At 37.7% G+C, this 12526-nt stretch overlaps 1 protein-coding gene across 2 annotated transcripts in view; it reads left to right on the forward strand.

Moving 5' to 3' along the window:
- Window positions 1–12526, forward strand: part of SIPA1L1 (signal-induced proliferation-associated 1 like 1) — an 80228-nt gene that overhangs the window by 50859 nt on the left and 16843 nt on the right. For both annotated transcript variants that reach the window (XM_010566476.1, XM_010566477.1), the window contains exons 11-13: window positions 3164–3288; window positions 6093–6211; window positions 8777–9216. In XM_010566476.1, coding sequence (XP_010564778.1) covers window positions 3164–3288; window positions 6093–6211; window positions 8777–9216 — 684 coding nt within the window. The remainder of the gene's footprint in view (window positions 1–3163; window positions 3289–6092; window positions 6212–8776; window positions 9217–12526) is intronic.

Here is a 12526-nt window from a genome sequence, read left to right on the forward strand (position 1 = left end):
ATGAAAAATGTAATTATGAAGGAAGCTTTACCTTGCCTCAATAAGCAAAGTAATGTCTGTCGCATTACTGAAAATCATTGCAGTTCCATGTGCAGCTTCTGTTGAGATTCGTCTGAGACACCAGATCGCCAGATGTAGGGATGTTGGGTGTACCAGGTAGTGCTGGTCAGTGATTAACCCGCATATGTTGTTAAAATAGGGGAGAGATATTGTAGCATTCAATTGCTAAGATGTTGCAGAGAAGGATGGGCTGGAGTAGGGGCCAAGGGGCACCATGTCCTGAAGGTAATCTTCTCGAGGTGAGGCTCCAGTGTGCTTTAGGTATGCCAGTCCCTGAGATTTCCCAGTGCAGGAAATCTCAACTGCATAATTTGTGTATACATTTCTTTCTTATTGCATGATATGACAGATTTGGAAAGTTTGTGAAACTTAAATGACTGGAAGCATGGGTGTGAGTCCAACTTCTGTCAGACACCGGTAAGAGCAGTAACTGCTGCCTCTTCTAGATTATTGGCCCATATCCTAAGCTGGGTATAGGCAAAAACTTCACTGCCTTTGAGAATATCCAGATTGGTCTTGATGTATGTATGTGTGTTTCTTATACTTATCCTGTGTTTCCCTGTAAGTACATATATGTAACAAATAATTGTAGAATGTAAAAATGAAATTCAAAAATACCAAAATACTGAGTTTCTTCTTATGACACACACACATATATATATATATATAAAAAATGTATATTTAAACAATTTCACTGTTCTTTTAATCCAGATAGATTTCTCCTTTGAGTTTTTGGGTTCATTCCTACATACCCTAATGGGCTATATATTTAAGCAGCATAGAGTATAGCACCATGTGCATTTATTATTCCTGCTTTTAAATAGTCCAATTCCTGTAAAAAAGGCAATCTAAAGACATTTCTTGCTGCTCAATTAGTAGAGCAATGATTTTAATGAAATAAAATTAGAAACATGGTGGTTTTGTATATCTCTAATCTTGAAAAAAAGATCCCACATCATAAAATGTGCCAAATGCAGAATTGACTGATTTTATACAGGTGAACATTATGGAGTTTAGGTAAGAGGGCAATGCATAGAAAGTAAAACATTGATGCAGTGCGACTTTATTGCATCAAGGTTTCTTGGGGTTTTGACTTTTTCTTTTAGGTACAAACTTCTAGTTATTTTATCATGAAAAGATAATCTTCCCAAAATACAAGTCTTAGAAGTTCAAAAATTACGTCAGATCAGTGCTTAAAGGATCAATCAGCTTTTGAAATGTTGTGTTCAGACTTTTTATGCATCTGTTGAATTGGTACTGATTCGTCATGTTTAATTTAGGTATTTAAGTGAAATCCTAGCTAGTCTGTGTGAATAAAAAAGGAAAAGCATTACTCACTTCATGCAATTTCAGTTTAAATTGTTTGTATTCAGAAGGCAGATATATCCAGGTTTTGTTCTCTTTTTTTTATTCATCAAACTGTATGTTGGCTATACCAGGGAGCGGTGAACAAAAGGGAAGTAGGGTCATGTTTGGGTAAAATTTAGAAGGTCCAAATTTCAAAATGTGACATTTTGGAGCTGTGCTGCATATACAGGCATGTTCTAGCTGCTTATCTTTAAGGATGGAAGTGGGATTTTGTTGTTCTGAGTCATATGATGTTTCTTCAGCAGGTTCATTTGAGTTAACAAGTATATGAACTTTCAAATGGGATAACCACATTGAGCTTGTTCTGACAGCTGGGCAGATGTCTGTTTTACACTGGAGGTCGTGTGGGGCAGTCTGTAGCTAGTAGAGTGAGTAGAAAGCGCAGTTTGGGTATTTTATTTTCTGTTATTATGTTAGACACTTAAAGCTAGAGAAACTCCTTGATAGATATATGATATATCAGCTTGTTGTAATTCTTTTGTGTGTTACTGTGTGCATGTAGAGTTTGGGGAATTTTTTTTCCTTTGGGGTATGTCTGATTTAAAAAAAAAAAAAAAAAAAAAAAACCAAAAAAAAACAAACAAAAAAACCCCCACACAACCTCAGAAATGCATTATTCTTGATGAATTCTTAATGATTGATCTGCTAATGCTGAACCCAACTATAATTCTTATAGACTTGTGTTTTATATGTAATACAGAATTATAGATGTAACTCTTACAGGCTTTTAGGCATATGAAGGCATGTAAACTTCGGTACAGCACAGAGACACTGTGTGTCTCCTTTATCATTAGATTGTTCCCCTAAGTTTACTATGTCTTTATTGAGCTTCCAAATTTCATCTGACTAATCTAGCAGGATTTACAAAGTCCATTGAACAGAGTTTTCCTTTTGCTCTGTATGCTTTCTTCTACAGCAATAGGTATACATGTCTTGCTGCTTTCCTACAGCTGTATTTAGTTTACGCTAGTCCACTCAAATTATTTTATGATCAAATAACTTAATAATTTACAGAATTTATAACCCCCACATTTTGGGAATCCATAACCAATACAGTCAACTTTATAAACGCTTATTTAAAATATTTGGCAGTGTAATATTGTCCCAAATGAATCTATGTTGTTTACATGTATGTCTGTACCACCTAGGTATGACCTTACTAGTCTTTTGCTTAGAACCCAGGAAAGTGGCTGAGATCCATGGGATTGTCCCAACAAACTTTCTGATGCTCACTTTGACTAGTTTGACGTAATGCTTTCGCAATTAAAAGGATCCATCCTTGGTATCTTTTCCCAATAAACACACCTCATTTCCCTATGTGACTTTTACCCAGACTTTCAAGTTCTACTCATTGTGGTCAGTTTTCTGTAACCATGTAATGGTCTGGTCACCTTTCCATGTAAACATCTATGTAAATGAAGACTAATAATTTTATTTCTGGATGTTTTGGTCTCTTTTATTTAATTGCATGTACTGTAACCAGATGTTCTTGATCAAAGATGCTCAATAAATTAATGTGTACTGTAATCTTATGCATTAAAGGTGCTAAATGGGTCCTGAGAGCTGCCACAAAAGTTAAATGGAGAAGCCATATAAATCCCTTAAGCAGTTGTTCTATGCATTGGTCTGCCCTGTTGTTTGCCACTAGCTTCTTAGAAGTGCTCTTTTTCCCTTATGTGAGATTTATGCATGTTTAAAATCATTATCTGCTTTGTTTTTTGGGGTGTTACAACAGGTTTGGAATTAGCCGTAGATCCCCTGCTTCCATTGACAGGCAGAACACGCAATCAGATATGGGTGGTAGCGGCAAATCCACACCCAGCTGGCAAAGAAGTGAGGATAGTATCGCTGACCAGATGGGTAGGTAATTAATTCTTTACAATGTGAGCAAGTGGTGCTAACCACAAGGTGACTTTGGCAATACTTCTCCATGCAGAGCAAGAACCCTCTTAAGCACGTTTTTTTCAGTGTCTTTGAAAGTTAACCTTGTTCATCAGGATGAATAATTAGGTCTGGAACATGTACTAGCTTGGGCAGTCTGTTTCCTTGAGACCTACCAGTATCACCTGAGGAAGAACTGATTTCAGTTCTTCATTTGATTGTGGGACTAAATCTACCTTAATGCTCTTACCCTGAAAAACTCTGCCCTTTTAGAAGCAGTTGGGTAGACACACTTACTAATTTGTCTTGCTGTTGAGGACTTGTTTGACCTCACCTACTCTCCCGAGTGACTTGGCTTAGTTTAATTTTTGCTTAGTTTGTCTAAAGTGCTTGTGATGCTCCCTTTCAAATGGTGCTATATAAATGCAAATTGATTGTTTGATCATTGAAGCTATAAAAATACCATGTACAAAATGGAAAAAATGCAATTAAAGTTTAAATAGTGAAGTAAATCTATAGCTTGGTAATCACCTTCCACCAGCATATACATTTTCATCGCACTTGGCAATTAAGCTGTCAGCTGAGGGAACATATTAACTACATAAAACAGCTGGGTGCTGAGAATTTGCATTGTTAAGCCTTCATTTGAAGTTTTTGCACATAGACCTTTTGCTACAGCTATGGCTTGACTCAAGTGGATATCATTGAGACTGACACCAGTGGAAATGTCCTGTCTACAAACAGCATTGATCTAATGTGATGACCATGGTCAAAATTGCTAGATGGGTTTTTTCTAACTTTGTTACCATAGATTAAACAATTTAATACTTTTTCTATTACACATACAGATAGATCATTTTACTGCATCACAGCTTTTGCTCTATGTAAGTGGCTGGTGTTGAACACAGAATAGGGTTCAGGGAGATCAGCAGGAGTTTGCTAAGGCACATGCCAACCTCAAGTTCTGGAGTTGTACTTTGTTCACACACCTTCACAACCTCAGTGAGCTGTGCCTTGTTATTGAAGCCATCTGTCAGTCCCTCTGTCACAACTCCCCCCATACTTCTCACTACAAAGCTGTGATTATACTGATCTGCAGTTCTCATTTTGACAGAACGATTTTTAATCACATATGTTTTGATACTGTGTGATGGTGACGACAAATCTAAAACTGATCTTTTGCTCAGCATTACTTTTGCAGACGAACAGTTGGGTGTTGGTGCTGGCACTGAGTGGAGCTGCCAGCAAGTTCTGTTCTACAGTGTCAGGTGTCACCATATTAGCAAAACAAATAAATAAGGCCAAAAAGAACAGGAAAAATTGTGTGGTAGAAGAGATGGCTCCGGCATTTGGCAAAAGCTGAGAAATGCATACTGATATATAATCCCTATATTTTATCTCTTGTGTATTGTCCTACATTCGTAGAGTTGCAGTTGGAAGCTGTATCTCTGACTGGAGACTTTATTGCCAGTCTGGTGAATCTAGGTGAAAGTTTGGTTCTGTGACAAATAAGCACATTTCCACTTGGGATAATCTGTCTCAAGGTAAATAAGGCATTAGGTGCAATGAATCCACACACTCACTCCTTCCTGGCCCATTCTTAGCTACAGAAGACCTTTGTTCTGTGTGCACTGACACTGCTTGCTACCGCTTGCTAGGGGGAATCAAGTTTGGGTTTGGGGGTTTTTCTACTATTATTATTTTTTTATATTAAAAAAAAAACCTTTTTCATTTGTTTTTGTAAAAGCTAGTAATGCTGCAGATGAAGATGAACAAACTGTAGCTGTGTTGGGGAAAGCACTGCTAATTACCATGGGTATTGTCAAGTACTTGATGTTCATAATAAGCACATATTCTACTTAAAATCAGCACTTTTAGAAGTGCAGAACATTGCATAACCACAGGACGGAAAATACATGTAAGAAGTCACAACTGAGAGAGGTTCTTCTAAAATACTGACCTTGGGCTCTGAAAAGGCAATTACCTACCTGACAGGCTGTGTCTGAACACTGTCTAGACCTCCTTATTTATCTCCTGGAAAAAAATAAGTTTAATTGGCAAAGAACACCCCTATGAGTGTCCATGTAAGACAAGTGATTTGAATTCCATCCAATTTTGTCAGGTTTAGTTTAATAAGTATTCCTTGTGTACATCTGTGCAGTTTCGACATTCACAGCCAGCAATTTTTAAGGGGATATTGTGATTTCAACACATTTTTGCTGTCTCTTCAATTAGAAAATGTTTATTTAACTCACCTTAACTTTGACAAGAAATATGCACAGTAGTTGTATTGGAGAAAATGTGTTCATGTAAGTGATCGCTGTAGACTTTTGCTATTGCCCTCCCTTGTGTAGAATACAATTTAAGGAAATGTGGATCTTTGGGTTTTTTAATCTCTGGCCCACAGGCAATGTGCATATAGAGATGCAATGTCAATACACTGTGAAAATGAATATTCCGCTGCTTTAATGCTCTGATACAGTGCTGTTGGAGGACGATGGGAGCATGATACCATTCAAGTTGTCCTAACAAAAGTCAGGATGGTGGCTGCTGGTTTTTCGTGAAGTCTTACTGATTTACGCCAAGCAGGAATGGGCCCTCACTTACCTGTGTTTTGTCACAATATGTATTTTTTTTATTTGGAATGAATTTTGTATTAGGTATCCAAAGTTTTTGGCTAATGGTAGTATTGGAAAAATTGCAGTGTAAAATTAGGTTACACATTTTCTTAGTTTGTTGCACTGCATATGCTCTTCAGTACATCATTGTGTGCTGTATTGCAGAACCAACATGCCATCTCCCAGCAGTATCAAAAGTACTGCCATCCTTCAGAGAAAGCCCCAGTGGAAGACTGATGAGACAGGATCCTGTGGTTCACTTGTCTCCAAATAAGCAGGGTCATGTAAGTTATCCTAAAAAAGGAATTATTTAATGTTTTTGCCTTTGCTCCACAAGCTCTTGATACCAAAAGTGTTGTTCAAAGTTATATTTAGAGTGTCAGTTAAAAAAAGAAAGAAAAAAAAATCTTCAAGCCCTGTTCCCTACTAGAACATGGAGGAAGCAGTAGAGCAGACCTGTTGCTCCCTGAATCCTACAGAACCTAAGCACAGCCTACAGAAATACTTATTGGTTAATAAAGTTTTGTTGCCAGTTGAACAGCAACTTCTTATCTGTTATCTTGTGATAAGTAGAGGATTTGTGGGAGTTTACAAAGCTCTTCCTAGGCCTCACATACAAGACTTAAAGTTTACTGATATATTTTATAATGCAACACTCAGAAAGCTGCTTCTTTGAAACAGAATAGTGATCTTGCTTTGGGGTTTGTATTTTCTCCATTTTCCTCATCTAGTGTAACTATTATTTCCTTTCCATAACCTACCTTGCATGCTGTTGGAAGACTTTGTCTGAAAGGTCTGCTGGAATCCTGCTGAAAAAAAAAATCTTTCTTGTTTTATTCATGTTTAAGGTCTAAATGGTAAATTTTGCCTTTCTGTCTCTGCAGAGTTAGAAATGCACACCTTGTTGGAGACTGTTACTTCCTGATTTACGTACAGAGAGATAGATAAATGCAGTAATGCTCATAAAGTTAAAAAGTCTTGAAAATTACTTAGGTCACTAGAATAAAAGAAAAAAGCACCCTTTAAACTTTAAATTACTCAGTAAGCTGTATGGCTTGGTTTTTTATTTATTTGTACAATCAGCTAAAAGATGGAGTTGTGTTGCGTGATTATACTGAAAGTATTAGTTGCATTTATTTAGGTGTGAGAAAGTCTTTAATTAGTTCCTGTTACTTGCTCCTGCTTACCAGCATTCTTCTTTCAATACAATTGGCAGTGTTGCTTTTAGGTTATTAATTCATAACAGCACATCTTTATTATTTAAAAAAAAAACTACCACCACTCCCCCCCCCCCCCAAAAAAAAAACCAAAAACCAACCAAGAACAAAGCACCAAAACATCACTACCACATCTCCACACCTGTCTTCATATTCTTTGGAGCACAAACTAGTTTTTATATTTGGATTGACCTGTTTTCCATGAGATGTATTTGACCGTATAATGATGTAATACATAACTCATTAGCTTGCATGCAAAGTGCAGCACTGGAATTATTAATGCTTGCATTCTTCTCATTTAGTCATTGTTAAAGAAAATCTTTATTATGTGAACAGATGGATGGGGGGAGTGATGTAGTTCCTAATGAAGAGCAGTAACTTTAATTGGAGATAACTAGGAGTCCAGATCAACTTACTTAATATTCCTCCTGTTTTTCTGTCAATTCTTGCTTTAGTACAATAAGAAGCGTGGATGCTGAGACTTCTTGCTCTCGGTATACATCCATTCTCTGTTTTCCCTTTTTTCCAGTGAAAACAGAAACAGTATCTTTGTATTTGGCTCGGATCTCTGCCCATGGCTGTTCAGTGAACCTCCAGAGGTAGACAAATAGGAAAGGTGGTTCTAAGTCTCCTTTCCATCCCATCCCTTATTCCTAGGCCATCTGGTCACCAAACAAGTCCATTGCCTACTGAAAAACTGCTTCAGTTCTGATTATATAGATGATCAGAACTTAGATAAATTCTGTAGATGGAAACTAAAATTGACGAATCCACATGGATATAAATACCCAAAGGTAGGTGAGCTACTAAGCAATGATGAGTGTATGGCAAGAAATTCTTCCTGTAATGGGGTATTCCACCCACTATGGAATTGAGGGCGTTCAGTTTCTTCGTAACAGCAAGCTGTAACCATGGACAGAAGATACAGACCAGGCAGACACTGGCATGCCCTGATAGGACAGCTTAAAAGCATTGCATTGAAGCTTCCTTTCTTGCAATTTTGCCTTTTGGAAAACAATTTCAGATTAGTTAAGTGGCATTTCAGTGGTCATTTGCAAAGGACACTCCTGCCGAGGAGGAGATATACCCTACTACAAAGGGGTAGGATGAGCAGTGGTTATTTTGCCCTACTTTAACCTTTTGATAGGCAATTGGATTATTAAAATAATATATGCACTTTCTGTGGATTTGTTATGTTTCATGTTGTAAAACATTGGAGTCTTAAAATTAGAATATTTTTAATTATAGTAGTTATAAACCAACTCAAAGTCTGCACAGCTCAGCCAATTTCATTGGACTGGGCTGAGCAGAACTGTGCTTGAAAGGAAATGGTGTCAAGTATTTTGGGACAAACCACAAACAACTCTGGCTTTCCTTGAATAGTTAAGACATGGCTTTCAAATCCATATGAAAGCTTTTTATGTGTACCCAGAACAGAGTATATGCATTGTGTTGGAATGAAATTTTTAGCGTTTATTAGTCTCCTCAATGTATCTATCCAATACCTCAAGGGAGAAGAGCTCCTATTGTGCAGTGGTGACTTGTGTAACCATTTTTTTCCTCCTCTTTTTGCCATAATTCTGAAATAAACCTACAGGTGTGGTTTTTTTGGATTGTTGTTTTCTTCTGTAGTCTGACAGCCACTACTCCAGCCATTCCAGCAGCAATACTCTCTCCAGCAATGCCTCCAGTGCTCACAGTGATGAGAAATGGTATGACAGTGGAGAGCGCACCGAATCAGAGCTGAACAGCTACAACTACCTTCAAGGGACTTCAGCTGATAGTGGCATAGATACCACTTCCTACGGACCTAGCCACGGCAGCACTGCCTCCCTGGGAGCAGCAACATCTCCCCGTACAGGGCTAACAAAGGAGAAAGTGGCACCTCTGTGGCATAGCTCCAGCGAAGTGGTCTCCATTGCAGACAGAACATTAGAAAAAGAGAGCCACATGGACCGAAAGACTGAGTCTTCACTGAGCCTGGATCTTCACAGCAAGAGTCAACCAGCCTCCAATCCTTTAACGAGGGAGAACAGTGCTTATAGTCTTAGTGATGCTGTCTCACATACAAGGTAATTTTCACCTCTTATGAGACTGACCCCTCCACGCTCATTTTCCCATTCTCACTCTAACTTGTCAGAAGTGAGAAGTGGATGTTAAAGAGAGAGGTTTGAAAGATCTTACTGTGCAGAAAGCTTGAAAATTAAGACCACCTTTAGTCTTCGCATCTGCTACTGCTTATAATACTAAAGAATGTCTTTGAGAGCATATTCCGTACTGCTGCTACTAAACTAATGTAAGACAGACATGTGTCTGATGTGTTCATAAGGAATATCTTGCAACAACTGTGGTTCATATGTGATCAGAAAGGAGATCAGTCCATTTTATTAATGAACAGTTTAATATGGGTTTCTTTTTTAGTCTTGCAAGTACACATTTCAGATGTTTTGCATTTTTTTCCTCAGTCTTTTTATTTAGAAATCTGCTTGCAGTCAATATGATCAATACTGAGAGCAAGTTGCTTGGGAGTGCTAGCATGTAGATTTTAATCTCATTCTGCTGCAAGCTTGTGGGTATGACACATTACAATCACCTTCCCTCTCTCCCTTAGTTTTGCCACTTGTAAAATTGGCAATATCAAGTACGCGTATAATGTGCTTGAACACCTCAGATGGAAGATATCCACTTTACAAGTTAATCAGAGCTGCTAGAGGCAGAAAATATTTTAGACCATTTTCCTAACCCATTTCCCAAGAAGTATCCAGTGTGCTTTTTGAAAAAATACTCATACTGTGTCATACTAGCAACAAGAAAAAAAAAAAACAGCTCTCAAGGAAGACATGTGATCATCATAATTTGTTGGCCTTGTAGAGCCTGACTTGCATTTTTATTTTTAAGGCACCTCTGTTCTGAGTGTGCAGCTAAAATACCTACAGACTGGAAGTCTGAAGCAATTTTTACTAATCATTTTGAGCAAAGCTACATTTATGCAAGGCTAGATGTTTATGAGACAGTTTAACAACTCCTCATACAGTAGCTGCAAATAGGGGATTGTCATAAAAACTGTAACGTAGTGCTTGGTCTCCATGTACTTTGTCATGGTAATTTTGACTAAGTAATCTTTAATGGTAGTCCTGGTCTGGTTTTCTGCCTCTCTTGGTTGGCCATTTTTGGCACTAAAGCTCATATTCAGTTGGTATAATTCCCACCCAGGTCTTTGAGACTGGTGTTTCTAGTAGCTATGCATGCATGAAGGACTTAAGCAAGTCTGTAGAAAACACTATGCAGAGGGATTTACTTAGATTTTGGGCAGTGTTAGCATACGCCCCTTTCTTGAAGGTAAAAATCTATATGGTGGTTATCTACAGGTGTTTATACCTTTTATTTTAAGACAAGCATGTTTATATGCATTTTTTTAACATTCATTAGAATTTACCATCTGCCCTGTGGTACTTGTCTGAATGTAACTAGCAGTAGCATTAAATGTGAGATTCTTATACAAAATGCTGATTGTAATAAAGTTGTCAGTAACATTTCCATTTGGAAGGATTTTTTCAGAAGCGACTCAAAGAAGCCTGGAAAACTTACATGTAACTCTTGGAAGCTTTATTGTAAAGGTGTGCCTAATGGGAATGGTGCCTTTGTACATCTGAGATGCTGGTTTCCTCTTCTTTGAGCACAAAATAGGGTTAGTTCAGTAGAAAAGTCAAGAAAATTTAATAGAAGGAAATGTATCTTTGCAGGGCAGGCGTACCCTGACAGCTCTCATTTTTGTCTTCCATGGATATTCTTTGCAACTTGATTGAAAACTTAAGTCCAGGATGTTGTCTCGTTATTATGTGACAGCATTGTGTCTCCAAACATGGTATTTTCTCTGGTTGACTTGGATTAATTTACGTGATGTTTCTCTGATAGTACTGAAGTGATTCTCTGCATGTTTGGGGGGGGGGCTGTTACTGAAATTTCCGGATTAAGGTTCCCTAGACGTCATGCTAGAGAAAACAGTTGGCGGGTTTTTTCAGTTTCGTTTAAAAATCACATGTTAAAAATGCAGCTCTTTGCAATAAGGAGTAGTAGCAATTTGTAGAACACATGGGGCATGATACTTGAGAAGTACTGCAATCCTTGCACCCACAATGTTTATTTTGGTGGAGAAAAAAGAGACTGACTTGTGTTCCTTCTTTATTATTTATTTTTGAAGACTAGAACATGTGTTTGATGCCTCACAATAAAGCAAAGGCACAGTCTGGGCTAAAAAGCTTTCATTTTGTTTCTCATGGCATCCTCGGTTGGTGGTTGCACACTGAACAGCAGTGCTGACCTGAGGAAACCTTAGGTCCAGCTGTTCGCTCCCAAATCTTGCATAGCTCTTTCTCTGGAGATGGAAGCTTGTTAAACTGGCACTTGCGAAATGTAACCACAGCTGACTGCTTCAGGGAGGTGAAGGAGGGGACACTAAAGGGTGATTCTGAACAAGGCTACTTATTGTGAGAAATGAACAGCTTAATTGGTGTGTTTCTCTATCAGTTTCTAAATTGTTATCCTTTGTTGCTTCTCACTTTTTTACCTTTTGCCTGTGGATGCCAGAATGTCTGTAATGTCTTTAGAGCTGGGTTTCTGAGCAAGAAGAAAAGGAATTTGGCCCTAAAAAGAACTCAGTGACAAAAGAAAAGAAAATAACCACAAATTAGAGTGTTTGTGTCTGTAGAAGACAGGAGCGATAATTAGTGTTCAGATCATTTGATGGTGCATAAAAGAACTTGTACCTGAGAATTGGTGGCAAAATGTAAATTATAGTGATTAACTTTTACAGCAGAGCTTCTGGCTGTTTTTTATTTTTCTTCTCCACCCCCATTCCCAAAGTCCTTCCTGATGATTGTGCAGATTTCTCTTAGCATCCCAGGAGAATTGCATTATGTAGGCCAGTAATTATACAGAATCGTTATAGCTGAATGTCATTAAATGAAGCCATATGCACTGATGGCATGAATTCCCCAGGAAAAAAATAAAATCAGACTTTCATTTCCACCTAAACTGAACGGTGTCTTATGGTCCTCTTACCAAAACTTAAAGGAAAATCATGGCTATTTCTAATCAAGTATATTTTTCTTTACTTGTAATAATTTTAAGATACTTAAAATATTATTTAATGATTGTAGAATACCTTTATGAATGGCTCATCTGCAATTCTTGTAGATTGTCATGTAATGTTTGAATTTTTCCTTAATTTAATCCTTCATGTCTCAATAATTGAGGTGGGAGGTGGGGGACTGTAAAGCTGGTCCAGGTGTCTGTTATAGTAAGAGGAATCTTCTGCATGCTTCCTGGTGTCAAATACTCTAACAACTTATAGCACTCCAGCTCTGATTTAGTTTTTCTAGA

The sequence above is a fragment of the Haliaeetus leucocephalus genome, unplaced genomic scaffold (genome assembly GCF_000737465.1).
Source record: "Haliaeetus leucocephalus isolate CR32 unplaced genomic scaffold, Haliaeetus_leucocephalus-4.0 Scaffold213, whole genome shotgun sequence".
Classification (NCBI taxonomy): domain Eukaryota; kingdom Metazoa; phylum Chordata; class Aves; order Accipitriformes; family Accipitridae; genus Haliaeetus; species Haliaeetus leucocephalus.